Raw genomic sequence first — 27,644 nt, 5'->3', positions numbered from 1 at the left:
GGGGAATTGTTTTCTCATGAGGTGATTTTTTTTTTTTTTTGGTCAAAGGGGCACAGGTTAGTTATGCTTCAACTCCCATTGACTTTCAATGGGCGTTGGGAGCCTGGCTTCCCTTTGTGCCTTTGAAAATCTTGCCTGATGAGTTTTTTTTAAACAGATGGTGAGTTGCTGCTTGGGAGTAAAGGAAAGGCTGCTCCAGATGGCAGGAGGTGTAAAGAATTCTCTTGGACCAAACAAGGCTGTGGAGGGATGGGGTGAGGGGAATGGTTCTACAGGAGCAGAGGGAATGAAAAGAGGAAAAACACGGCAGTCTCTAAAATTTCCCTACCATTCCAGTGATCTTTCTGATCCCCTAAGTATCTACAGTGCCTTAAACCAACCCCAATCCCAGGGCTAAAATAGCACATATGCTGATCCTCAGGAACATGGGGAGGTGCTGAGATGAGTCCTCTGCACTGGGAATAAATTCTCCAGCACGGGCTAGATAGTCATCACCGGCACAGCTGCCTGGCCACTGGGAAAGGTTAGTTTCCACTGCGGTATTTTTCAGTATGTGTGCTGGGTGTTCTCAAACTTGTATTTTAATTAAGAGATTATGCATATTTTAATGGTCAAATCTAAGCAAGGGTGGTACTTTGCCTGTATAATATCAAATAAATGCCAATGCAGGAGTAAGTGGTGGTTATTGGGAAATCATTGTTTCCCATGTCCTTTTGAATTGGCCCCAGCTGTGTAGTGCTCTTGCTGAACTTTGCTCCCTTGTGGAGCTGACGCTGCCTAGCTGAAGCTGTACGGTACTTTGTCGTCCTGCTGAATTTGTTCCTATTTTCAGGATTGTTCTTTTTTTAGCCAGTCACAGAGCTTTGATAACTAATTCTAAAAAAGCAAAAAACACCCCAACCTGTAGTGCCCTTATTTCTTCTTCAGTCCTAAGCGCCCTCCAGTTGGCTTGGGTTGTATGTCCCAGACAGCGCAGTAAGTGTACCAAATCTGTAGTAGATTTAATAAGTGAAGAGGGCATGGATGGCCTCACAGTACACCACAGGGGTAGGCTCGGACAGGCTCCAATTTTACCTACTAGCCAGGGAGTAGTCTTTGCCGTGCAGGAAGCCTGTGCTGCGTTCAGCACTTGGCATGTGACAATCGGCATAGATTGGTTTTAATTTGATTTCTTCCGCTGGGCTCTCCGTTGCTTAGATTTTGTGTGGCCATCCCCTGGCTGGCTGTCCTACTCACCAGATGTGCTGAAGTTGTTATTCTCACCAGCTGTCACTGCACATCTGTGTGATTTCTTAGTGCGTTGATTTCCTACCTGCAACTTCTACTTACGGGTGTCTGCATGTTCTTCCGGTATAGGGCTAGTTCTGTTGCTCCTTGTTGGCCTCAAATAGCAGGCCCAAGAAACTGGTTACCTCTATTACATTTGGAACTCTCTCCCTTTGTAGGGTGGTTATAGTGTTTGTGAATGGGGTTAATGTGACAGCAGTACTGTCATATCCACAGAAGTGGCATGTACAGTGCAAACTTTCCTCACAATGTGCCTTGTCTGTGGGCCGCAACTTGGGCCTGGAGGGATCGCTAGGATGCAAAAGGGTAGCTGATTCTCCACACCTCTTCAATACCTGACTTCTCTCTCTCTCTCTCTAAGTGCCTATTAAAAGTGGTGTTTAATGTGAACACTTTTTCCCGCTTTGAACTGAAGTGAACTTCATTCATTTCACGCTGTCTGGCGAGCAACCTTTGGATTTTAGGGCTGGTCTACATTGAAAACTTACATCAGCATAGCTACCACTCTCAGGGATGTGAGAAATCCCCAGCACTGAGAGACGGAGCTATGCTAACCTAACCCCAGGTGTAGACAGCGCTAGGTCAATGGAAGAATTCTTCCACCAACCTAGCTCCTACCTCCCGGGGAGGTGGATGAACTGCAGTGACAGGAGAACCCCTCCAATTGCCATAGTGAGTGTCCACATGGAAGCACTGCAGCTGAGCCACTGTAGCCTTTTAAGTATAGAGATAGGCATAGCCAAAGGCTATATCTACACTACCACTTACATTGGTATAACTCATTTGCTCAAGCATGTGAATAAACCACCCTGTGACAAAGTCCCTCCTCTACCTTGGTGGGTCTTGCGCTTTTTGGCGGATTTGCTCACCTTGGAGTTTCACAGCAGCCCTCAGCTTGGCCGTTTTTCTGAACCCACAGTCCAGGTCAACTCCCCCATGTCTGACCAGGAGTTGGGAGGTTTGGGGGGAACCCGGGCCCACCCTCTACTCCGGGTTCTAGCCCAGGGCCCTGTGGAATGCAGCTGTCTAGAGTGCCTCCTGGAACAGCTGTGCAACAGCTACAGCTCCCTGGGCTACTTCCCCATGGCCTCCTCCCAACACCTTCTTTATCCTCACCATAGGACCTTCCTCCTGGTGTCTGGTAATGCTTGTACACCTCAGTTCTCCAACAGTCCGCGTTCTCACTCTCAGCTCCTAGTGCCTCTTGCTCCCAGCTCCTTACATGCGCACCACAAACTGAAGTGAGCTCCTTTTTAAACCCAGGTGCCCTGATTAGCCTGCCTTAATTGATTCTAGCAGCTTCTTGATTGGCTGCAGGTGTTCTAATCAGCCTGTCTGTCTTAATTGTCTCCAGAAGGTTCCTGATTGTTCTGGAAACTTCCCTGTTACCTTACCCAGGGAAAAGGGACCTGCTTAACCTGGGGCTTATATATCTGCCTTCTATTACTCTCCTGTAACCATCCAGCCTGAACCTGTCACACCCCCCAACCTCAGCACCAGGGTGGACAGTGCTATGTAGGTGGAAGTGCTTCTCTGCTGCCATAGCTGCCGTCACTCGTTAGATTAAGTAAATCACAAGAGAGCTCTCTCCTCTCAGCTTAGAGCAGCTACACAAGAGACCTTACAGTGGTGTAGCTGCAAGCTCTCTAGTATAGCCATTGGCTTAGACTTTTAGGTTACAGCTGCTGACTAGGGCTGGATTGAACTGGTGCTCATAGGTGAATGTCTCCATCTCACTGCTCTTTCCCTACATTGCAGCTCTGTCTGACTGGGCTATTTGTCTATCTTTTTCCTAAAATGAAAAGGAGAACACCTGGTCTCTGGTGGGGTGGGCAGGAAATGTAGTTGCGAGGCAAGGAGAAGAAGTAGAAACTCTCCTTCTGGTCCAGCTTTGCCTAACTCAGCTCACCAAAGCCTCATGCATGCACTCTCCACCAGCAGCATGAGCTTTGCAAATCATTTCACCTTCAGCAACTGGCTTCAGCCACATTCTACATTTCCAAGCTAAATAAATCCTAGTTCTTGCAATCTCCCCCTATAACAGTTCCACTGCACTTCTAACAATCTTTGTTGCCCACTCTCAAACTTCACAATTTCAAGTATATTTCTAGAAAATATATAATTTTCAACTGGCTTATGGTGAGGGGAACCACACTAGATGCAGAGCTCCAGAGGTAGATGTGCTGCTTCCTTATAAATCCTCTTTCAAGATGATGTCTACATTTAATGGCCTTGGCCCCTTGCAGACATTTGATAGCCAGTGTTTAAGAAAAGCAGTGTTGGCCTAAACTCTGAATGTCCTTGCTTGTGTATTTAGGATAAAAATGTCAAAAGTGCCCATGTGCCATTTTCAAAAGAGACATAGGCTTTGAAAATTTGACCTACAATCACTGCTGACTGACAGTGTGTCTTCAGCCCATGCAATCAGTCCCTTGCCTGATGAAATCTGCAACTTAACCTACACTTATAAAGTACAGTGGGCTTTTTACTGAATTGTAATGATGGAAAAATACATGGAACCAATATCAAACAATTGAAAGAATATTTTATGTGTATGGGGAGGTGGAGGGGGGAACTTCTCCTCTCCTCAGGCCATACCTGTAGCGTAAGCTGCAGTGGAAATAAAACCGCAGTGGGTGAAACCTTTCAATAACTAGCTTTGAAAAAGAATTGCTGACACACGTTATAAGAGCCAGACTCTTTTGAATTGAAACTCCATCAGTGCTCACGGCAAATGTGCATTTTAATAAATTGCTAGTTACAAAGTAAATAAAGATTGCTGCTATCATTCTGTACCAGAATTCTGTGCTATTCCGTCCTAAAAGTCAGTGTTTTTCAACCTGTGGTCTGTGGACCTCTGGGGATTTCCAAAGGCGTCCACGCTTGCATTCAAAATTTTTTAGGGATCTGAAAATGAAAAAAGGTTGAAAAGTGCTATCAATCATGCACATCAGTGAAGAAGCGAAAGTGTTCAGGTTTTCCCCTGCATTGAGACAGCTGTCTCACACTCACTGTGACTGTATTAACTCTGCTGTTGCTATATGCAGCCAAGATAAAAAGTCCTCAGGGTTTGCCTGTTTCACTCAAGCTGCTAATTCATCTCTCCTCATTAACTACTCCCTTCACATTATTCCCTCACATTCACCAGGTTTGAATGCACATTTCCAAAAATTTAAAACTGTTGTCTTGTTAGAAGCAGCGCTCCAGCAGAAATACAGGATATTTGTCCATTGATTACAAGGCATGTGTAATACTTCTTTTAACCTTCTCCTGGTGCAGATGAGACTATTACCACTGCTTCCATGTGCTTTCCATTCACAAGTCGATGACTGTGATTGTAGCGAGTGTGTGGGTGGGACAGGGAATTAATATGCGAAAACGCACACAACAGGGAACGTCCACTGCAGTTAAAGCTTTCTTGGGGAAGAGGTCAATAAATCCTATTGGGTCTGAGTGCTTCTGTCTACGTTAGTACAAACATGTACCCTTGGTGCAGAGACTACCTGGCGACGTGAAGTTTGGCCGGCTGAGGAGGACAGGAGTAATATTTTCACTATCTGCTCTATTAACATTTGGATGGCCAGACCTATGTTCCAAATGATCTTATCCCCCTGAAAGTAGCACCCTCCAAAGGGCACTTCTGGGACTGTCCTTATAACATATGCCACTCCAGATGGGCACTTCAATCGAAAATCTCCCCTACGTAACACAGTTTAGAGAAGTAACTTGACACTATATTGTTTCCCGCTTTCCAGCCTCTTGATAGGACTATGAAGAGGGGTTTGTGGGCAGATAGTTATGCAGGTCACATTAATGCCTGCCCATTTCTACTATGTAAAATGCAATTTTTATACAGCTAGTATTACATTAACTGAAATTCTTCACTGAGTATCCTTCACCCTCTGTTATAAGAATAGCTTGCTAGAATGCTAACCCTGAAGGGACCGACCTAACTATCCCTGCCTGCCTCCAAGGCTGCTGGAGATAAGCTGTAACGTTCTGGGGACAACCAACACTGCCCCTGGAAGAGCTGATCGAATTGAAATGTTGTAAAGGTGTTATGTTTGCTCTTGTAAAGAAATGTTCTGTGCATGATAGATTTAAGCAATGGAACTCACAGCTCCTTAATGTAATGGAAGTAAGTAGTTTGAAGTTGAAAACATTGGTTGCACATTTATGAATTGGAGCTGCTGCAGATGACCCTAGCTGGGATAGGATTACAACGGCTATCTATTGTTGTACATCAGAGCATAGGTGGATCGTCAGCAAAAGTCATTAGGATCTTCCTTCATAGCATAACACAGAACATCTCTTAGGAATTTTACACCACCTTTGGAAGCAGTTGGCACAGTATCAAAGGCAGTATAACAGTGTAGAAGAAACATTGATCTAGTCAATAAGAACGGCCAGACTGGGTCAGACCAAAGGTCCATCTAGCTCCAGAAGGAATGAACAGAACAGATAATCATCAAGCGATCCATCCTGTTGCCCATTTCCAGCTTCTGGCAAACAGAGACTAGGGACACCATCCTTGCCCATCCTGGCTAATAGCCATTGATGGACCTATCCTCCATGAATTTATCTAGCTCTTTTTTGAGCTCTGTTATAGTCTTGGACTTCACAACATCCTCTGGCAAAGAGTTCCACAGGTTGATGGTGCATTGTGTGAAAAAAATACTTTTTGTTTGTTTTAAACCTGCTGCCTATTAATTTCATTTGGTGACCCCTTGTTCTTGTGTTATGAGAAGGAGTAAATAACACTTACGTTCTTAAGGCAGAGTTTCTGTTCTTTTTAGGCACATTTCCTCTGTAGTGAAACTGTAATATGCATGTACGTTTAGCTGGGTTCTGGTTTAATGAGTTCATGGTATTCTAAGACAGATGGCACAGGAATCTGTGTTACAAAACCGCCACAGGCAATCCAAGCAGAATACCTGGACTACAAGGATGTTATTGCCTGAGAAAAAGAGTCCTGATAGAGGCTTCAGGAAATATGCACCACTTCATTAAAGCAGACCCCGGCCAAGAAGACTGGAAAATTGTATTGTCCTCTGTTTCTGAGCAAGGGTTTGGCTTCCTCCCCAACAGGCCTCAGGAACTGGAGTGCAATGAATTTGCAGCATCATGCCATAACCTCCCTGTGACACGAACATAGGAGACCAATGTGAACCAGAGTGGTGTGCGAGAGACACAACCTCCTCTTATACTTTAAACAAGACTGTAGGCTCCATTTCTCCAATGCTAAACGGCCCTTTGTGATCCCTGGTGGTCAGAGGTTGACCGCTTGCTAGTTTGAAACTGCAGCCCTGCCTTGAGAAGAGAGCTCTTTAATTGAAACGCACGATGTTGTTTTTCCTTCCACAAGGGCCAAAGTTCTGTTCTAGCTCTGGCTACCAAACTTCTGTTTCTTCTTGTTCCTGAAAACAGGGCTTTTTTACAATTCCATTGTGCTCTGGAGCTCTGTGGCTCTGAAAAATAGTCAGCTATTATACCTCCTACACCTTAATCCCACTCAATGGTGCCACCAGCTAGGTAAGTGCTGGTTAATCCTGCTTCCTTTCTCTAGCATCACGGGGGGAAATCAGACTTTCAAAGTCTTGTCATGTATGACTCAGGCATTATTAGGAGGCTCGGCCTTCAGGGAAATGGGACAATTCTCACGGCCCCTATATCAACAAACATGTTTTGCTGAGATATTGATGTTTGAGTTCCATGTATCCGGGTAAGGAGTGGGGGGACGGGGTTGGACAATTTCATCACAGTCCCCTCCCTCTGGACCATGTCGCCTTACGTAATAATCTACAAGCACAAAAGTCTTATGGGGCTAATCCACATCCCTGGCCCTCTGAAAGAAAGCCTGTGTGTCATTGCTCCCCAGGAGTTAGGGGGTATGTGTGCATGTGTGTGTAAGATACAGACAATGCAAAAGCTCAAAGCTCAGCAGGTCTCTCTCTTGGATTTTTCAATTTCTGCCAGACTAGAACGATTGGCATCAGCGGGCAGGTGCATGCCACTGGCACTAGTATTTCAGTTCGCTGTTTGCAGGCTCCGTGCATAGCCACCAGCCCCTCCCTCTTGTTCTGCCACCTTGCTCCCATTGTACTCTCTGAAACTTCCCTTCACAAGGATCATACCGCATTTGGGTCAGGAGGGGACGGGCACGCTCGTGAGCTGTCTACACGAATTTCCCATTGCTGCTGACGTTGGTTCAGCTCCACTGGTGTTAACAACGTTGGGAGCTGTAGTAGGATGAGTCACCAGTTCTTTTAATGCCAGCTCTGTAATGGTGCTCAGGCTAGGTCTGACGGATGCTGTGTTAAAAACACAAGTGACCCACCTATGTTAGGGTTCATGTTACTAACCCCAGTGCAAGTGAATTGGTCTTAGCAGCAGTGAGGAAGGTTTAGAGTCTGTTTCTAGTTTATGCAAGGCTTGAACGCAGCCTGCCTTGCTCTCATTCCTTCTCCTGCTTACTCTAACCCCTGCCTTGGGCTGGCAAGCCCTCTTGCCTGACTCGCTCTCCCACCTCATCCATTCCAACCTCCTCATTCATTGTCCCATCCTTTCTCTTGCTTATGTGCCTCAGCACCCCACCCCCACCATAAATATCTGAGCACTTTCAAAACAGAAGTAACAATTCTCTCTCTTCCTCTTTTATTCGCCAGGAAGCCAGTACAGAGAACTCGGCACTGGGGTTATGTGGTGATGGTTACATGTTGCTAAGCAGACAGGCTGCTGTGTTTTGGACCAGTGCAAGCTATTTGTGAGTATGGGGCTTCATTACTAGATGGAATGAGCTGCAATAATTATACCTGCCCTGGCCCGGGCTGTATATGATTGCATGGGGTGCAATCTCTGGGCCAGCTGCAGGTGGAACTGGGCATCTCTTTCTACTATGGCGCATTAGCCATCTGGTAGCACTGAGGAATCCAAAAAGCTCACAGGGCTGGGTCTGTCCTGTAAATATTTATATGATGGTAGGGCCCTGCTGTGTGAGGGGTGCTCAGACACAGAAAAGAGACCATCCCTGTCCCAGCCTGTAAGGGCTGACCTATTTAGATTGTATGTAAGCAGAGTTAGGATGAGCTGTACCCTGACATCTGGTGGCAAATCATGGTGGGTTGTGGAAAAGTACTTCAGAGGCTGATCTCATTTGCATAGGCACACCCACCCTGCCTATATGGTCACTTTGGCTGCCGTAGGAGCCCCAGTTTCTCTGTTATTGGGGCAGGAAGAATAAACTGTTGTTACCCTGATTGTGTGAATCAAGGACAGTAGAACTGTACTTGGCCTTTTGTTATGATGGAGGGACTCACTATCAACTAAGCAGCACTCTCTAGGCAAGGGTCATGGGTTCCAAAACCCAGTGAATTAAGAGAGGCTGGGGACTAGTATTAATACCTGGTGGTATGGGCCCCTGATGAGGGCCCAACATGCTAATTGCACCATCTCCTCTCTCCATGGTGGAATATCAGAGCTAGTTTTGGTTCCACTATGAGTCTAGTTACAGGCTGCTGAGCTGAATTCACTTTGGGCCAATAGTGTACCAGCACTGAGGCTCCCCTACTACAAGCTGAAATCACTGAGCATTGTGTTAAGTAGTGGGGGAGCCTGAAGATATATTGCGGAGCAGTTCATGGGACGGCTGGTGGAGCAGAACGGCTGGCAGAGCAATTTGTGGGGCGGCTGGTGGAGTGGAGTGGAGCAGAGCGGAGCTCCACGGAGAGGTTGGGCAGTCAGCTTCAGACCATGTAAGGTGGCCCTTAACCCCCGGCCCCCCCATGTCCACCCAGGTTGGGAGGTAAAACTCTGCAGATAAACTTTCGAACTCTGGGGCTGCACTGACCAGGGACAGAGACTTTTGGGTTGTTCGACTTTTTGGACTTTGGGTGGCTTTTGGGTTGCTGGACTCAAGAACCAAAGGGAAAGGACATGGCCCAATTTGCTTGGGGTGGGTTTTGGCTCATGGGTTGTGTTATGAATCCTGCTAGTGATTTTTCCCCAACATAATGCCACATTGTTTCTCTCTCTTATTAAAAGGCTTTTGCTACACTCAGACTCTGTGCTTGTGAGAGGGGAATTATTTCCTCTTGGAGGCGCCCAGCGGGGGTGGTATATATTTGTCCCAGGTCACTGGGTGGAGGCTCGAGCCGGTTTTGCATTGTGTTTTTGGAATGGAACCCCTAGATACTAAACCCGGCCCTTGTTGCTGCTAACTCTGATGGGCAGAAGGGTTACATGTAAATAGGGGTCCTGATCTCCGCTGCGGCCTCTATGCGCATAAAAATAAAAGAGGTGGTCAGGGGAAAAGGGAGCCCTGGGGCTTCTCCCCCAACCCTTTCCAAACCAGCAGCCATGAGAAGGGGGAGCCCCAGATACCAATGTAGGATAACTGCCTTGCATGGCAGGTAGCTGTCTGTGCATAGGGGGCCTGGCCATAACACACAACAGCAGCTTAGGGTGGAACATTACCATCTCGATTGGATTTGAACTGATGACCTTGCAGGGAAAGCCTCCATGGCTCTTCCCCAAGCTCCTGTAGCACCATTTGCAGTGACTAATAAATGCAGAAAGTCATTGGGTTTTTTTTCCTTACCCAGCTGGCTCTGTGATGTCTGATACTGCCTAGTACAATCAGATCCAACCGAATCAAATGTATTTTGGATAAGTGCATCGCACTCAAAACTTGGAGCTCTCGCAAAGCTTTCCTGCCCTAGAACTCTACCATTAAGGTCAATCTGACTTGGTGTCTGCCCTCTGATGGCCGCTGGCAGGGTCTCTTTGAGCTGTACTGTAAGTTCATGTTCTGTTACCCTGCCATTGATTGGGATGGGCTTTTTTTTCTTAATAGGCCTATTTCCATGTTTGCTCTGCAGCTTAGCATGAAGGGGCTAAGCAAGGTCAGGCTGATGCCTGGGCTAAACCAACCAGCAGACTCTTGTACACCTCATCTTGGCTGCTGTTCCTACGTGGCTGACGTTGCAGAGAGGGCTGAACTCAGGCAAGCCCAGACACACTATGACACGGGGCCCACCTTGGTTCTGGGCCCACGTTGTGGCATGACCTCCTAGCAGCAGCATGTGACACTCCTCCCAGGAGCCGTAGGGTGGATCTGTTGGGTGGGCAGGCTGGGCCCATTGCACTCAGTGCCTAAAGAGGTCTGCAAAAAATGTGCATGGGTGGAGCTCTTCGCCCGCCCGACCCTATCCCAGGCCCGCTGCTGCAGAAACGGCGGGGAGGAGCAGAGAACCCATCCCTTTGCTTGCAGGAGGGGAGAAGAGATGAGGAGGTGGAGCTGCCCAGAGCTGCTGAGCTCCTCTGAGAACAGTTTCAGCTCCTCATGGGAGGGGGAGGGAGCTTTGCCTGCCTCCTGCAGCAATTCTGATTGTCTGCTCTACCCCAGGAGGTGGGGAAGTGGAGAATACCCCCAGGCAGGGCTGAAACGTGCAGCCTTCTGGCTGGGCTGGAAGTGCAGAAATGTTGTTTGTTCTATCTGTGACCATTTACAACTAGGTGCTCTTCACACACTGGTTGGGCATTTCTCTTCCTGCCAAAATCAGGGTCCTCTACTGAGGTGACATGGCAGACTCCCCGCCCCACACCACCACCTGCCCGAGCGTCTTGGCATTAAGACCTCATTGAAGTGCATGGGGCAGTTCCCAGCTCTGAGCTATTGTTTCAGGCTCTCTGCAGACTCAGGCAGACATCCTGGCAGCAGCTGTGCCTGGTATCATTTACGAGGTTTCTTTGCCATCATGAGGGCTAGAACCTTTTGACTCCAGGAGCTGGGTCTCAGGCCTGTGGTGTCTGTGCATTAATCCAGCCCAGTCTGCTACTGTCTGCGGGTAGAAAGTATGTGATATCCAATAGAAAAAGCAGTTTTCAGAAGCTGGTAGGAAGTGACATGCCTAAATGTATGAGAAGCCAAAGAGAGTTTGTTCTGCTGGTGTAATGGGCCCATCTTGGCATTTTACTGGTTCGGTGGCTCTGTGAAGTCCTTTGACAGTGTGGAGCAACACAGCAGCCACTCCCAGCTCATGCGGTTCATGCAAACTCAACAGGTCAGAATCATAGTGTTAATCTATGTAGCTCCATTTACGTCAATGGCGTTACACTGACTTACACCCCTGAGGATCTGTCTTATAAGATCTTTTTTCATTTTGCAAATGCTTCTGAAAACTGGAGTGATCAGTGCTGCAAACACAGTCACTGTAGTGCTGGGTCGGAGTCCTAAAATAGTGTCTAAAGCAAAGAACTAAAAGGACAGATACTAATGCTATAAGAGTTTCTTTACTCAAAGTGTACAATAAATGATAGCACTCATCATTTGCTAGCACCAAAAGGTAGAAAGTGCTTAGAAGCCTTTATTAAATATAATTACAAGGCGTTGGACATTGTTTTAACTGGCAGTTTGGCTAGGTTTTGTCAGTGTTTGGTTTCAAAACTAACATGATGGATCCTCCTGAAATGGGTTGATTTCAATGAAGCAATTGTCCCCTGGAGCAAGTATTGGTCCAGTTCTAGAATACAGCTCTTTTAATTTTACCTCTCAATCTACTTTCAGGAATAATAGTAGATGCTGTGCAAGATGAGACGTGTGTAACCTGTTGGCAGTATTGACTTCTCTTTTTATTAACCCATACGTTATTAGTTCACTCCTGCTGTTGTACTCAAGATTATCAACTAGGAATCCAGCTCTCCTTCAGAGAGTACTCTTGGTTTATACAAATATACAGGAGAGAAGAATCAGGCTCAATAGCCTCCTCTTAAAATTAATTTAATGTTGAAAACTTTAAAAGTTAGTGATAAGTAAGAGTTGCAAGCAACTGATAGAACAGACTTGCTGAGTGGCAGGAATTGAGTTCTAACTGCATGATTCTCAAACCCTTTGATTCTGAGGGTATGTCCACACAGCACACTAAGCCTGGGCTCTGACTCAGGTTTGAGCCCAAACCCTATTTCCGTCCGGAACACACATCAGTCTGACCAGGGTCCTAACACTCTAATAGCAAGGTGGGTGAGAGCCCGAGTCCTGCAGTGACTTGGGGCCATTTTACAATTTTTCAGTGTGGACGAGGTTTAAAATGAAGAAGCTTGGACGCTCAAGACTAGGCTTGGAAACGGAGTCCACAAGCCCAGGTCTCACAGATTCAGGTTTACAATGCAGTGTAGACACAGCCTGTGAGGGCTCAGCCGGGCAAATCTCTGCTCTTGGGCTTTTAATCATGGATATCAAGAAGCTGAGTGGTGTTGAGGCCCATATAAATGCCTTCAAGAGAGGTAGGAATTTGAAACGGGGTTGACAATATCTATTTAAAAAGCTATGTGGTTTCTGTGAAGTAGCATAAGATGGTCCTTCACTTATCCTATACAGTGATATTGGAGCTAGCATTTTAATGCATAGGATGTTTACCCATCATGATTTTATCAGCACTGGTGAGTTTTAGTGCAAGCAGGTTTGAAGTGGAGTAAAAATTCCACCCCTCTAATCGAAGAAATCCGTGTGTGTGGGGGTAATGACAGCAGGGAAGTCACCACGATACTTAATGAAGTGTGAATGCCATCCTTTCTGAAGTTGAAAATAACATCTGGATGCAGGCATTGCTTGAATCCAACTGCACAGGACATAAGTAAACACAAACGTTTCTATGAATTATGTGCTCATTATTTCAGCAATTTGAGGAAAGATTATGCCATTGCCTTTTCAGATTCTGGCTTCCTGTGTGCTTAGGCTTTTGCCTTTTTCATCATGTCTTTAGAGTAAATTTGATAGGCACAGGATGTTGCAATAAATCGGATATTGAACCAACAGTCAATTAAAAAAAAACGAACTTAGTTTCTAGGAAAGATGCATCACATCTTCTCACAGGAATCGTACCATATGTCCTAATATCAGTGGAACAATAGATTCAATTATTGGCTTCTGATGGTGCCTTTCAGACATAATAGCAAAATAGAATTTTTGCTATGTTCTGAGCAAAAACTGTATTACTGGCACATTAAAACTGTTCTCTCCTCCCTCCCTGCCCCCCCCCCCAGCAAAAAAAAAGTCATTTTTTTTCATGGCTACTCCTTTAGTGTATTTATGGTGCATGAGTCACCAGGCTTTCTTCTGATTGGATGAAAATTAAACACCCCTGGGACTGTCAGTCAGTTATAGCCATTCTCAGCTTCATTCACAGATTTATTAGCTTGCACACAGAGAAATTCATTCAGAAAACTTCATTCACAAAAACGGCAACACTCTCTTCAGAATTTTGAACAGAAAAATTCTGCTGTAACCTGGCTTTTAAGGAAAAGCTAGAAATGACTCAAGGGCTGACAAAGAAGCTGCACAAAGATGATGATGATGATGATGAGTCTGGAGATTTGAAGTAAAATTGTGCTGGACCATACAAATATTGAGCGTATTTCTAGATTGCGATGCTGAATGACTTTAAAAACAAGAATTAGCAAGATTTGTATTAAGAACTGCTGACTACATTCAGAGAATTATTTTGCATGTTTTTTAAAATCATATTGTGTGAATAAAGAATGTGCAAAGTGCAGAACCATGATTTTTCTTTCCAGTTGCGCAGCTGAATACAAAATGCTAAGAACAGGGCTTGTAAGGTATCTCTTTGGATTCCTGCTAATCTAAAATTGCTTTTGAGATTCTCTCGATCTTGTATTGCTTTCTGTGGAATATTTTTTTTTTAGTCTTTTCAGCAGCCGAGGGTTCACAGTTAATGATGCAGGCTATAACAGTGAGTGTTCAAAGCTGAGAATGATTTAGAGGCTTGCTTGCTTGTGGCAGAAGTGATTTTAGATATGGATAGCATCTCTTCAGATTAACCTGCTGTGGCATTGTTATACCTGTGTGTATGTTTCCTTTAGCATAACTTACAGATGACCATGCAGACTTAAGCTATGTTTATTAAGAAAAATAAGCCACGTGTGAAGCAGTCAACAAAAAATATCCAATTGGTGTCTGTTTTTAAAATAGTTTGAATTGCTTAATTTCCATGTCATTTACCTACAAGAAGAAAGCCAATTTATGCAACAGTATCCAGTTACAGAACTTCCAAGGCTATGAGAGAACGCAGTCAGCACAGTCTCAGTGGACACGTACTGTATGTAGGACGATTTAGACACCCAGGAATGCTTCACAGGGCTAAATACAGTCGCTTTAGGGATGATTTTATAACATCATTAGAGGAAGGTACACAAAGTAGTTCTTTAAATATCAAAGGCTCCTCTTCATCTTCTCATTCCTCAACACCTCATTTGCCAGTTGAGGATGTCACCTTGGGGACACAGGACAGCTCTACCACCTTGTGCACTTTGATCCCCCGAATGGCTAATATTAAATTATCCAATCCATCTAATCTGCCTGGTTTTAAAAACTTCTGTCTGGGGACAAAAGAGGTGCCAAGAATTAAACTCACAGAGTGTGTTACAGTTCCAAGCAGCCCAACCTCACCAGAAATCAGTTTAATCAGCTGCCTGCCTACTTCTTATCCACGGCAGGACCCGGACAAACTCGATGTAAATGCAAAACCTCAAGATGACTGCATCTTGCTGGGCTTTGAGTCTGCCCCTCTAAGCAAACAGGACAAACCTCCGGTGCAGAGTGGAGGGGACATTGTGAAGACTGGCATGACCTACTGTGTACGAGTAAGTAGCTTCTCTCAGATTTTCCACTAAAAAGCAAATAATCAAATTGTGTGGGCTTGTGCAACATAACCTTCCTTTCCCCACTTCTTCACTAGGTACTGAAATCACTGGATACTGCATGTTCCCTGTTTCCTGAGGCCTTGTATAAATGACGTGTTGATTATACCAAGGGGAATTAAAGTACATAAGTAATCCAAAGGAGTAACGTAATAGTAGTCTCCAAAAGCATTTCCTTGAAGGTTTGTTATAAGAAATGCTCCTTAAGCAGATTAACTGATTTGAAAAAAGAATAAGGAAGTGCATGTTTGAGGGAGGTGAACACTAAATAATTTCTTTATCCCCTTTACAGCAATCCTGCAGCACAAAATCGCAAATGGGTCGTAACGCTGTCATGTTGCTGTAGGCGTGTAATAGTTGCTGAGAATCCTGCTGTAAATTGTAGTTCTTTTGCATCATCTCTCCTGGAAACACCAAGGGTGTTTGCTTTCATGCAGCATGTTTTATAGTCCTAAATTGGCATTTGGAACGCGTCGGATTTTCCTAGTACCACCAGTGCATGCGGTAAACCCTTTTATCCGTTTAGGAGCTGTCCATTCATAGAGGATACCTCGGCCCGATATCTTTCATTTTCAGTGCTGTGCTAGTACTGTTATATTTTGTCTCTCTATTTTTCACTCTCTGGTGGGAAGAAAACCTTGCTGCATGAATGATTCCCTGCAAACTGTATTTTCTGCTTCCCTCCCGCACGGCACACGCATCATTTCTTTTTCTTCTTTCCCAGTGTAGATTTTACAGTTGTTACCCTAATTCTTGCACTGTGAAAAGAACTGACAGTTGCTTCCCAGGGACCTTTGACCCTGACCTTTTCATTTCTTAAGGTTCATCTCCTGTCTAACAGCTTTCCAAAATGGAAGCCTGTCTACATTAGGCACAGAGAAAGCTTTTGCCATGGGAAAATTACAGCAAAATTTTTTTCAAGTTACTTCAGGAATAATGGTGTAAGAGGCTGGGCAAAGCCATGGCTTCCGTACTTTGGTTTGGCATGATTTTTGCTTGACAAATTGGTGATTTCTTATAGCCCTATTATCCTTTAGGTGCATACAAATTGTTTAATAATTTGTTCCAATATCTTTCTAGGTATCAAAGTTAGGCTGACCAATCTATAATTCTCCTGGTGCTCATTGTTCCCCCTTTAAAAAAAGAAAAAAAAATACTATATTTACCCTTCTCCAGTCCTCTAGACCAGTGGTTCTCAAACTAGGGCTGCTGCTTGTTCAGAGAGAGCCCCTGGCGGGCCGGGTGGGTTTGTTTACCTGCCGCGTCTACAGGTTCGACCGATTGCGGCTCCCACTGGCCGTGGTTTGCCACTCCAGGCCAATGGGGGCCGCAGGAAGCGGCGCGGGCAGAGGGATGTGTTCCAAGTTTTGGCTAGCTCTAGCATCTGGTACAGGCCACTGACAAACCCTGGATGCTGACTTAATGGTCCATGATCTCGGATGGTATAGCAATTTCCATGTTTCTGTGTTCCAAAATATGTTTGGTACTAGATCTTTTAGAGCGTATAGAAGGAAATGTATTTACGTATCCTTTTTTTCATGTACTGCCTAATTGGTGTCTTCCTATAGAAAGACTGAGTAGCTAGACAGCATGAACTGTCTATATGTTGTTTGCCAATAGAACGTGTGGGACTGTCCGTATTCATTATAATCAGACTGGGGACTACACAGTGAGTTACTGTACTATACTTGCTGTTCTCAATTTGATAATTACTGTGGACAAGGCTTGCCAAGAAGTGATTATAACTATGCACAACAGTCACAAAGACAAGCTGGCTATATGTTCTATTCACAACAAGATACAGACCGATGAAAATAGTGTCTTTCCTTAACACCATACAACTCTGAAGGCCCAATCCACAGAGGTTGCTAGGGATCATTTTGCTGACTTCCATGGTCATTGAATCAGGCCATAAAACAGTACTTTAACAGTACTACAACAGCTCAGTCTTTAAATCAATAGTATGAACAGTCTGCAAAATCTTGAATGATTTTGTTAAGCACATGTCTGCAACAAGTCTTATTTACTGGAGTCCCCTATTAAAAATATTGAAGGGGAAATTGTTGGATATTTTAGAATTTAATATTATATAATGTACTGATATCATGTAGCTTACATTTTTTCACAGCACTCTTTCTCTTTACCAATATAAGTGCTATTCATCTGATAGCTGTTGGGTTACCTCTATAAAATAAGTTGGGGGTCTCTTGAGTAAGGGGGTTTGCAAGACTGGCCTTAAGGCAGGAAGTGAGGAATACCATGTCCACTTTGAAGTTTTTCCTGAGAGATCATGCACAGGAGCTTCTCTACCGTACTCCATTTCATGGTGGATAGGTCCATCTATTAGCCAAGATGGTCAGGGATATAACCCCTTGCTCTGGGTGTCCTTAAACTTCTGATTCTGAGAAGCTGGGACTGGACAACAGGGGATGAATCACTTGGTAATTATTCTGTTCTGTTCATTCCCTGTGAGCCAGCCACTATCAGAAGCCAGGATACTGGGCTGACCCAGTATGACTGTTCTCACATTACCCTGTGCAATCATGCCTTTACTCACAGGTGATTTCTTACTGAAATCTGCATGAGAAAACTAATGAGAGGATCCAAGTTGTATTATCCAGGTTACATTAGGGGTGTTTAGGGGCAGGGTTTGGTGTATTTTGAGTCAAATCTTAGCTAACTTTATAGGTGTTCCGTACAACATTTTTCTTGTATTATTTTAAAAATAATCAAATTGGCTCCCTACAAAACCATCCCAACCTGGGGATGAGCTCCCATTGAGTATGGGGGAGCACTACCAGCTGCTGGCCCCCCAAAACAAAATAAAAAATATTCAACGCTGCAAAACATTGTAAATTGAGGCTATTTTGGTTCTATATTGTCTTAAAACTCATTCTCTCATTTTGTTTCTTCAGTCATTATGATTTCTGTTACAGTAGTTGCTAAGACTGGGGCCTGGTGGGGCTAGGCACTGGATAGACAGTTGCCCTGCCCCAAAGAGCTCTCACACTAGAGCCCCAATCCTGCAAAGGTTTAAACACCCGCACGACTTTCCATATCTGAGTAGTTCCATTGGCTTCAGTGGGGGACTGCTCAGGTGTATAATATTATGCACAGTCTTAAGTCTTTGCAGGTTTGGGGCCAAGGTAGGCAAAGGGTGTGAGAAAGGAAAGCGTGGCCATCCCCACTTGGCAGAGGGGGATTTGCAATTTAAATGATTTGCCAAAGATCACACAGTGAATCTGTGGCAGAGCCAGGAACTGAGCTGCGGTCATGTGACTTGGTGAAAACTGATAAACCCATAACACTCTAATAATGTAAATGCCAGGATCTGGCCAGAAGCAGGAAAATAACAGGTCACATGCAGTTTTAGTAGCAGCAATGTTTTTATTATGTCTGCAGAGTCTCATGCAGCTAAAGCTCCGGTTTTTGAGGCTTTTTGGAGCTGGAGATGTAGTCCCAAAAGCATGGATTGAGTCACTCAGATATAGGATGGACACACATATGTTTGGCATTTTGCCAAGCCGACCCCCAAAATAAATGAAAAATCCAAGACTCTCCTGGGAAGTAGATTAACTTCCGTGACTCACTGCTTCTCAGCCTCATCTATGAGTCATGAACCAGGATGTATTTTTAGCTCTTTTGCTGTGACAGGCATAGCACTGGGTGCAAGTATTTTATTGTAATATCCATGGCCAAATGAATAAGAACACAGGTGTTTAGCTGAACCACCCCTGTGGGTGAACAGCTTACAGGAACGTTGGGTGAAAGGAGCAGGCAGCAGTGGTTGTAACCGCTGATTTAGGAATTCCCATGAGTCCTGCTCCTGTATAGCCTGTCAATAGCGGCCTGGCCCAGTGGCTTATCAATTGTGATTAGTCCTTTGTTTCAGTATTCTTCTCCCTGCGCAAGTAGAAGGTGATGGACCTGCTTCTGCCATGTTCCCATCAGCCCCTCTAAGGAAGGGAGTGACCTATGGCAACTAAACAGCCATTTCTCTGCGATGGCTTGTAAAATTTGGCGGGTGCTGGGCAGTCCTGCTATTTGATAGCCCTAGGGATTAAATTCCTCTATCCACAGTGCAGGTTCGGCCTGGGCAGCGGTAGCGCAAACTTCCTCAGTGCTCTGGTCATGTGTTTCACCCTGACTTGGAGGTACCACTGCTAGCAACGTGAGGCAGGAGGGTAACACAAACTCTGTCCGTGGTCTCTGCTGCGACAGCCAAGAAGAGACGGATAGTATCCTCTCCGATGGACAGAAGTCCATCAAATAGCCATCAACTGTTACCAACTTTAACTCCGTATTGACCGTGTTTACACTGGTACTCAGGTTCTTCACTGTAGCAAGTGGTTTCTAACAGAAAATCGTGCCGCTTAGGCCTTTTACCTCATCTGAAGCTGGTAGCTCAAAGCAGGGCTGAGCTTTGAAAGAATCCGGTTAGGGCTAGAGCCTGCAAAGGGGCCCAGTGCAGCCAGTTGGAAAATGCATTTGATTTTCCACAAAAAAAATCTGTAAGTGAATATTTTGTTTTCATTGAAATTTCTCAGCGATTTTTTTAAAATGATTTTTGTCAAAAAATCGGGGGGGGGGGCGAATGCAACCAAAAATAATACTTTTCTTGGGTAAGTTTCCATTTGGTGAAAGTAATTTTTCATCCCAAAATGTTTTTGCATTAAAGGATTTTGACTCGCTATAGTGCTGAGAACCATCTGCTTCCGTTTGGGTTCTAGTCTAGTCTATATGGCTTCTTATTCTGCCCTCAGCCCTGGAGTATCAGAACACCTGCCAGTAGTGCATGAAGCAACCTAACATCTGTCACACGTGGTTCATTCTTTCTCTCGCTCATCCTCTCCCTAGGGGGAGAATTGTGGATGTAGTGCAGTGTTTTGTTAGCTCTGTTGGATTTTGTTTGGGGTTGGAAGGTGTTCAGAGTTTTGCAGAAGAAGCTCAGCACCCTGGAGGTTGGGGAACAGGCAGTTAAAGAACTTCTGGAGGAACTAAAAACCTGGGGCAGAACTGAAAGGTTCAGCTGGTCATTAGCAGCCTGATGTGGTGGCTGATAATGACGACATAAACCAGAAAACTGAAAGAAGAAGAAGAAGAAAGAACAAAACCAAACCTCAAACCACCACCTTTCTGAATTGACGAAAATAGAATTTTGAACTGTGTGTTGCTATGGTTAGAGTTTTGTTGACGGTACCTGACCCTTTCTAACAGTTAGACCAATACGTAAACCAACAGGAGGGCAGGGCTGTCACTGGAGTAATCAGGCTTGGTACAGTGACTACCAGAGCTTGTTATTTATGGCTATGGCTTTGTGACAGTTTCCTTAGCCTTTGGCTCCACTAAAAGTTCAGAGGCGCATCATAAAAAACAAAGGTTTCAGAGTAACAGCCGTGTTAGTCTGTCTTTGCAAAAAGAAAAGGAGTACTTGTGGCACCTTAGAGACTAACCAATTTATTTGAGGATGAGCTTTCGTGAGCTACAGCTCACTTCACTTCATCCGATGAAGTGGGCTGTAGCTCACGAAAGCTCAAGCTCAAATAAATTGGTTAGTCTCTAAGGTGCCACAAGTATAAAAAACAAACAAACCCAACAGTTGTATGAAGAAGCTTAACCCCACTACACATGAGCTGCAGAGATCAGAGTTTGTTCAAGCACACTGGGGATGGGGACACTGCGATCGGAGCACCCCCAGGTGACATAGCCCTGTGAGTGAGGCAGTCCCAAACACAGGACACCATTACCCAGAAAGGGGAGGAAGAGGCAGGGGTGGGAAACTCAGAAACCTTTTCTAGTTCAAAAGCTCCTTGTTAGAGCAATGCTGGGTACGGAAGTATTTGAATCAGAGTAGCATTGTTGGCATGCTTTTTTGCATTCAGTACAAATGTTTATGATGCTTTCTTTCCCCACGCAGCTACATTATGTTTATAGTGAATTGAACTTAAGGTCAGTACTTAAACTCATATACATTGGATACAAAGCTATTTGGTAGCAGCATAATACAGGACTGTTTTCATTAAAAGCACAGAGTGCCAATTCCTGGCTAGTCAGCCTTTGGATCTGCAGGGGTTGACACTGACCGAAGAGTGGGTCACCTCTGTTAACTAATAAGTAAAACTGTAAAGCTTCAGCTGAATGGTTTAATTTGAAGCACGGCATTTTGCTCACTGTCTCACTTATTTAGGTGAATCAGTGCAGTCGTTCAAACTAGTACCGGAAGCATTAGCTGTGTTAAGGAAAGGCAAGGCAGGAGCCTTGGAACTGTAGTTGAAGGGGTCATCAAAGTCACATAACCTATGTTGCTGCATCCTGGCACCTCCTCCCACGCAACCTTTCATCCTGCTTTTCATTGACTCTGCATCATACTGTTGTAACTAGAAGGGAAAAGATTCCACCTTTAACTTCCCCAGCTCAGTTACACAAGAATTGTTCCCAAATCAGCTTCGGCATAAGGATGTCTAGACCCCGCTATCCAGGATTACCCTCCCCAACCCAATACAGGGTGTCGGGGGTTATTCTCACACCCATACCTGTTGGAAGAGTTGTTGGCCTCTCCTTTAGCAAGGAACAATCCTCTCTAGCACATACTATCAAATCCTGTCCCTCAAACCTGAAAGAGGGACTGACCCTGTATGTGCCTGACCCTGCCTCACTGAAGTCAATGGGAACTTTACTATTGACCTCTGTGGGCTTTGGATCGAGCCCTAATTGCAGAAGTCATGTTCTTAGCCTAGGGCTCAAATTTAGTTATGGTGCTTTTCCTTAGGCAGAGTATTTCTGTAGTCAGGACAGTACATTATCTGCATTCTCTGCTGTTCTTGCTCTGTGCAGTACCCTTGATTCAGCTTTGATTCTCTCTACTGCTTTCCTTTGGCCTTTGAGTCTTAGTGACAAGTACCTCCTTCTACAGCTTTGGAAATCAAGAATCAAGCTGCTATTGGCATATTCAGATGCTACATCAGCTGTTTAGGTCAAAAGTTTGCATACAAGTAACTGGTCCTTATACTTGTACCTTTTATTACAACAACCTTGAGTAAGCTAATTACTTTGGCCTATTTCATTTACATTTTTTTACTCAGTCAATTATTGTGGCATGAAAACACCTTCCAAATTTAGACTTAAACCATCTTGTAGTTGGGATTTTCTTTCCATTCATCCTGCAGGGGGAAAAACAGCATGGCTAGCTTGCTAGAAATATATATATTACGAATAATTTAAAGTGCTCTGCTCTGTGTTTGGAAAGATCGGGTTGAAAAAGTTTCTTGCTTTTCAGCTGGACCATGGTAAGGTGTATAATAGCTCTGAGCTCCTATGGGAAAGACCACAGTCCCCATGGGCCCCTGAGAAAGGCCTGTCTCCTCAGCAAACGTCCTCACCCTGGCAGTAGATGGTTTGATTATTTTTGAGGACTGGAGCTGTTGACAGTATTGAGGTCTTGGACAGTGAAGTGGCCTTTTAAGTATCCTAAACCATGACCATTTATAGCATGGCAAGAAGGACCAAACATCAAATGTAACATTGTTTTCTATTCAGGTACAATGTAGAGACCAGAGCTCCAGGGCAACATGCTCTTGGTAACCTATGAAGCTATGTGGGTCTGCTGCAGCATCGTGCAGTAGCTGCAGTTTTCTAGGGGCTGATGCTTTCAAGCCTAAATAAATTGTATGGCCAGCATTATCATTAATAAGTGATCATCAGCAAGGATGGGATGTGTCTCTGGGAATCCTGCTTTATTCAAGACCTGGGTCAACAAGGAGCCCAGAACTCCTAAATTGCACATTGTCTTGACAATTTGTGGAACTCTGACTTTGTCAATTTGTGGCCTCACCAAGATGGCAAACTCTTCTTCAAGCATAACCATTCTACCTTGCTAGGGTTTAACATCTGCCAGCCCTTCTTCATCTGGCTGCTGATCTCAGCCAGTCACTGAGGAACTGGAGGAAAGCCCATTTCCAAGATTTAACTTTGAATTGGTGTAGAAGTAGCACATTCCATTGTAATTTCTAAAGGTGCCTCTGCCCCAGGCTGTTGTTCAAGTAGACATCCTTTCTTCTAGCCAACCCTGCTGGGATTTTAACTATTTTCTTAACCCAGGAGCGTTGGTACTGAAAGTTTTATATGCAGAAGTGTATTATAACATGGGAAAGAGTACATAGAATATTATAACTTATACTACAAGGTATTTTATTACACCACTAGGGTGAGGATGTCATACTCACAAGGGCTTGATCCCACTCCTTCTGATTCCTGAAACACTTACACCAGATGCTAGACTGGCTAATCCCATGCCTATGCCCTATTTTAAAATAAAAAGGGGGAAGCCAGGAGAATGCTGGCCTGTGCAAACCTTTGGCAGTCTCCGACTCCAACCAAACTCCTTCCATACCCAAGGTGGCTATTTTCATGGAGCCACTGCTTCCACCTCCACTTCCAAACTGAGTCAGACAGCCATTCTTCACTGCTGAGGTAACTCAGGTGATTTGCACCTGGGTTTAACCTAGCATGAGTCTGAGCAGCTACAATGCAAAGCCCTACCAAAGTTACTTGTTACTCCATCCTTCCTACTGCTGCACTCCCATGAGAGTATCATTAGGCCTTCTCAGGACATATTCCATGGTTCCCTGTGGTACAGTAATCTGAGTGGCTCAATTATTCTTTCCCAGTGAAATGTGGGAGATTTGCCCATCCTTCTGGGTGCATGAAGGGAATTGTGGGAAGGCAGTGGGTGACTACTGGCATTCGGATGAGGTGAGCCTGCATCCTCACTGCAAAGTGGTTACCAGCCTGAGCGAAAGCAGAACCCAGGCTCTTGCCCACTTCCCCATCCACGCCAGCTAGCCCAGTTTGCAAGCACCAGTAAACTCAGGTGAGGGGGTTTTGTGGGAGGGGGTACAAGAGGGTAGTTAGGGCAACACTTGGGTAAGACCCCCCGCCCTACCTAGATACTTGGGTGGCTAGCCCATCCCGCTACTCATGCCATGGCAGCTACACTTCTACTGGTACTGCACTACTCAGTCAGCGCTAGTGTGGGTATGTCTACCTGCACTAGAAGTGACACTTCCAGCTCCAGTGTAGACAGACCCGAAGTCAAAGGCATCACACTTTTTACTTCCTAGGAGAGTCTCTTTTGCTTTATTTTAGCAGGGGTTCCAGTCTCCTTTAAGTCCCTTTTTGATTGCTCCACAGGTCTCTTCTTCAGCACAAGTTCCTGAATACTGGGGCACAGCCTTCCATTTCCCTCCCATTCTCGTTGATCAGCTTCTCCCATTCTCTTTGACCGGCTTCTCCTGGACCCTGGCCACTATCTTCTTTCTACACTTTTCCCTGCTCTTTTCCCCCTGAGATTTGGAGATTCAGACTTTATTGATCATGTATCTTCAGGTCACTCATGGACAGTAAACAAATCAGGGAACTGAGGAAGCTGCCATATTAATGCATTTCCTCTACCCAGGTTTTAAGTAAGGAGTCATCTTTTGTGAATCAGCTCAGCTCCAGTCAGGGTAATTTATTGCGAAAACCTAGTATTGATTTTTTTCATCTTTGCTTAGAGTAGCTTCCCACGCATCTGTTCAGGATGCAAGGGTGAATTTACTCATCATCATATGATCCCAGCATATGACTCACTCCCTCCTCTGAATCTTTCGTTTCGTCCAAGGAAGCAGAGTGTTGCCGGCCAGCTCACTGAATTTCTGTTCCTAAGAGAAAATGGAGTTTAAAAACTGTGCCTGAAAACAGACTTTTACAATGCTTTTCTGAGCAACATGCTTAGCTACTCCCCTTCTCGTTAGTTAGCTCTTACGAAGGAACACACCATTCTCCATAAATGCTGCAATGTATAACTCAGATTTTTACTTCCTTTAATTTTTAAATCACAGCCCTACAGGACGATGTCACAGTTTCCAACAGCAGAAATACCACTTTGTACAATTAAAAAACAGAACAAAACTTGGGTACGCTAAAAATATTTCTGTAACAGTAATTTCAGAAATCCTTAAGCTAGTGTCAGCTGTAGCTTCTGTGAGAATATTCCATAATCTCCTTACTTTAGTTCTTTTCATTCACCAAACAGAGGCTTTAATTCAGGAAGAGACAGTCATGTGGCTAACTCACCGGAAGAACATGCAACTGTACTGTATTTGCTTTTTTTTGTCCCTGTTGCTGCCTGATTGCGTACTTCCGGTTCCAAATGAGGTGTGTGGTTGACCGGTCAGTTTGTAACTCAGGTGTCTGTGTCTGTAACTCTGAGGTTCTACTGTACATGTTTTGGAGTGAAGTAATATCAGTCAGTGGCTTTGACTTACATACTGTACTGAGCTAGAAATGTCCATAGGTTTGTATGTAACCATCAAAGAATCCCTAGGCTAATACATCCTGAGATTCCACATAGGTTCTGATTGACAGTTCTTTGTTTCACCCCTACCCCTGTACAAAGCCCATATGAATCAGCTTTGTTGCAGGAAATCAAGTGTGTACTGTAGATTGGAGGGGACAGAATTCATCCACTGATCTAGGGGCAGGCTGGTGCTCTATGATACAGTCCCTCCACACCTGCTGCTGGGGACTGGAATAGCAGCCACTGCTCTCCCAACACCCTATATGGGGGTTGCCAGCCACTGAATCTGCACAGGTGTGGATCCAAAGGCCCTTCCTCTTGTACTCACCAATACTTCCCTCCATGCTGTCCTATTTGGAGTGACATGCAGTTCCCTGCCTGGCCACTCTGCAGGACAGTCCTAAGGCATATGGCCCTTCTGCTAATGTATAAATGTCACCACTGCCTTTCACACATCCCTCATGGTCCAGTGGTAAACCTAGTGGACTGTCACAAACTGAAATAAGATAACCAATGATAAGTAGGGTCGAGGAGAGGGAGGTGGTTAGATTTTTGTGTGTGGCAATTGCCCTGCCTCCTTTTAATGTTATGTTGTTTACAATCCTTGTTTCATCAGTTACATTATTCAATCAAATAAAATATATATTGATGAGTAGATTTGAAAACAGTTGTACAAATGTTTCTACATCTATTTAATGTCCTTAAAGGGCCAAAATTATGTCTGCACCCAGTTGTGACCCTCTTTCTGTTTTTCAAGGTGTTCTTTTAAATAGCTGTGATTTTTTTTTTGATTTTTTTTTTTTTTTTTTGCTCTCCATTTCTACTCTAGTACATGGGCTGTATAGAAGTGTTGCAGTCAATGAGGTCTCTGGACTTTGGCACGAGGACACAAGTCACCAGGTAAGTGGTGGGCGACTGACATCCAGCTTAATACAAAGCCTGAATGTTAATTGCTACACAAAGCCTTAGATGTGGGTTTTCTCTTCAGACTCCTGTGTTTTCTCACATGGTGATCTAAAATATCTGACCATCGCAATAGGGTGTGTCTGCACTAGAAAATAATCTGTGTTCATCACCACCACCACACAGGGTCCCCATCCTGAGGTCCCTCCTCTTTCACGCTTGGTTTTGGATGCAGATGAGACCAAAATGTGTTCAATATCCGAGATGGAATGTGCGATTGGTCCCTCTGTCTAGCAAGGTCCCAGTCTTGAATTCTTTATTAGGTATGTAGCATTGCTTGGCCCAGTTTACATGAGCAGCCAAGCAGGGCTGAACATGGAGTCTGAGAAGAGTTAGGCTGGACAATGGGTATGAAACACTGTCCATTTTCTAGTGCACAGCAGGCCTTAATTTCCAGGCTTCAGATCAGCAAAAGTTTGTTCCTAGATACTAAACCTCTGGGTTTGGCCAATAATAAAAAACCACCATGTTATCACTCCTCAGGGTTCAGTAGAGTTCCCTTAGGGCTGCTTAAATGTGAAATACTTTGTGTTATATTATCTTTGTAAGTTTGTAACTTCCTCTACAGATCAAGTGAATGGGTGTTGATATTCAGTCTTCTGGAGTAAGGCATTAGTGTTTTTAATAAGATACTGTGACAGGACTGGAAAGGGCCAGAATTTCCTTTCCTTTATTTTTCATTTACCTATCTGTGAAGTCCATGTTACTCTATATTTGTGTGAGAGTGTATATAAGTGTGTGAGTGCACATGTTTGAGGTTGAGGTTCAAAATAAATGCTACTTTTCCCTTTCAAAAGAACCTCCTTATCGGGAAGTAGCATGGCTCATGTAAAGCCCTTTAACAGCTGGGGTTAGATTCTATGCTGCCTCATGCAGGACGCACAGGCGAGGTGTGTGTGGACAGGTAGCTCTATGCCCACCCAACCTTTGCCCCTCTAGGGGTTATCTACATTACCCACAGGATCGACGGGCAGCGATCGATCCAGCGGGGCGTCGATTTATCGTGTCTAGTTTAGACAGGATAAATCGACTGCTGAGCGCTCTCCCGTCGACTCCTGTACTCCACCTGAGCGAGAGGTGCAGGCGGAGTCGACGGGGGAACAGCAGCAGTCGACCCTCCACGGTGAGTAGATCTAAGTATGTCGACTTCAGCTACATTATTCACGTAGCTGAAGTTGCGTAACTTAGATTGTTCCCCCACCCCCCGAAGTGTAGACCAGGCCTAAGATTCTGGGCTGCTGGAAAGGCCAGCTGCCAGTGAGCTGCCCTGCAGCCACACTAGCCAGAGTAGTCTGGCTGTGCCCCAGATATGCTCCCTCCCATCCCAAGCCATTCCCCAGCCCAG

At 44.7% G+C, this 27,644-nt stretch overlaps 1 protein-coding gene across 1 annotated transcript in view; it reads left to right on the top strand.

Moving 5' to 3' along the window:
- Positions 1-14,358: 14,358 nt before the first annotated feature.
- Positions 14,359-27,644, top strand: part of SHC4 (SHC adaptor protein 4) — a 49,325-nt gene continuing 36,039 nt past the window's right edge. Inside the window, exons 1-2 of the mRNA XM_077828315.1 lie at positions 14,359-14,943; positions 26,166-26,236. Of these exons, the coding sequence (XP_077684441.1) occupies positions 14,359-14,943; positions 26,166-26,236 (656 nt within the window). The remainder of the gene's footprint in view (positions 14,944-26,165; positions 26,237-27,644) is intronic.

Source organism: Eretmochelys imbricata, chromosome 10 (assembly GCF_965152235.1).
Source record: "Eretmochelys imbricata isolate rEreImb1 chromosome 10, rEreImb1.hap1, whole genome shotgun sequence".
NCBI lineage: Eukaryota > Metazoa > Chordata > Testudines > Cheloniidae > Eretmochelys > Eretmochelys imbricata.
Note: the sequence above shows the minus strand (reverse complement) of the source record. Positions and strands in the feature narration are given on the sequence as shown.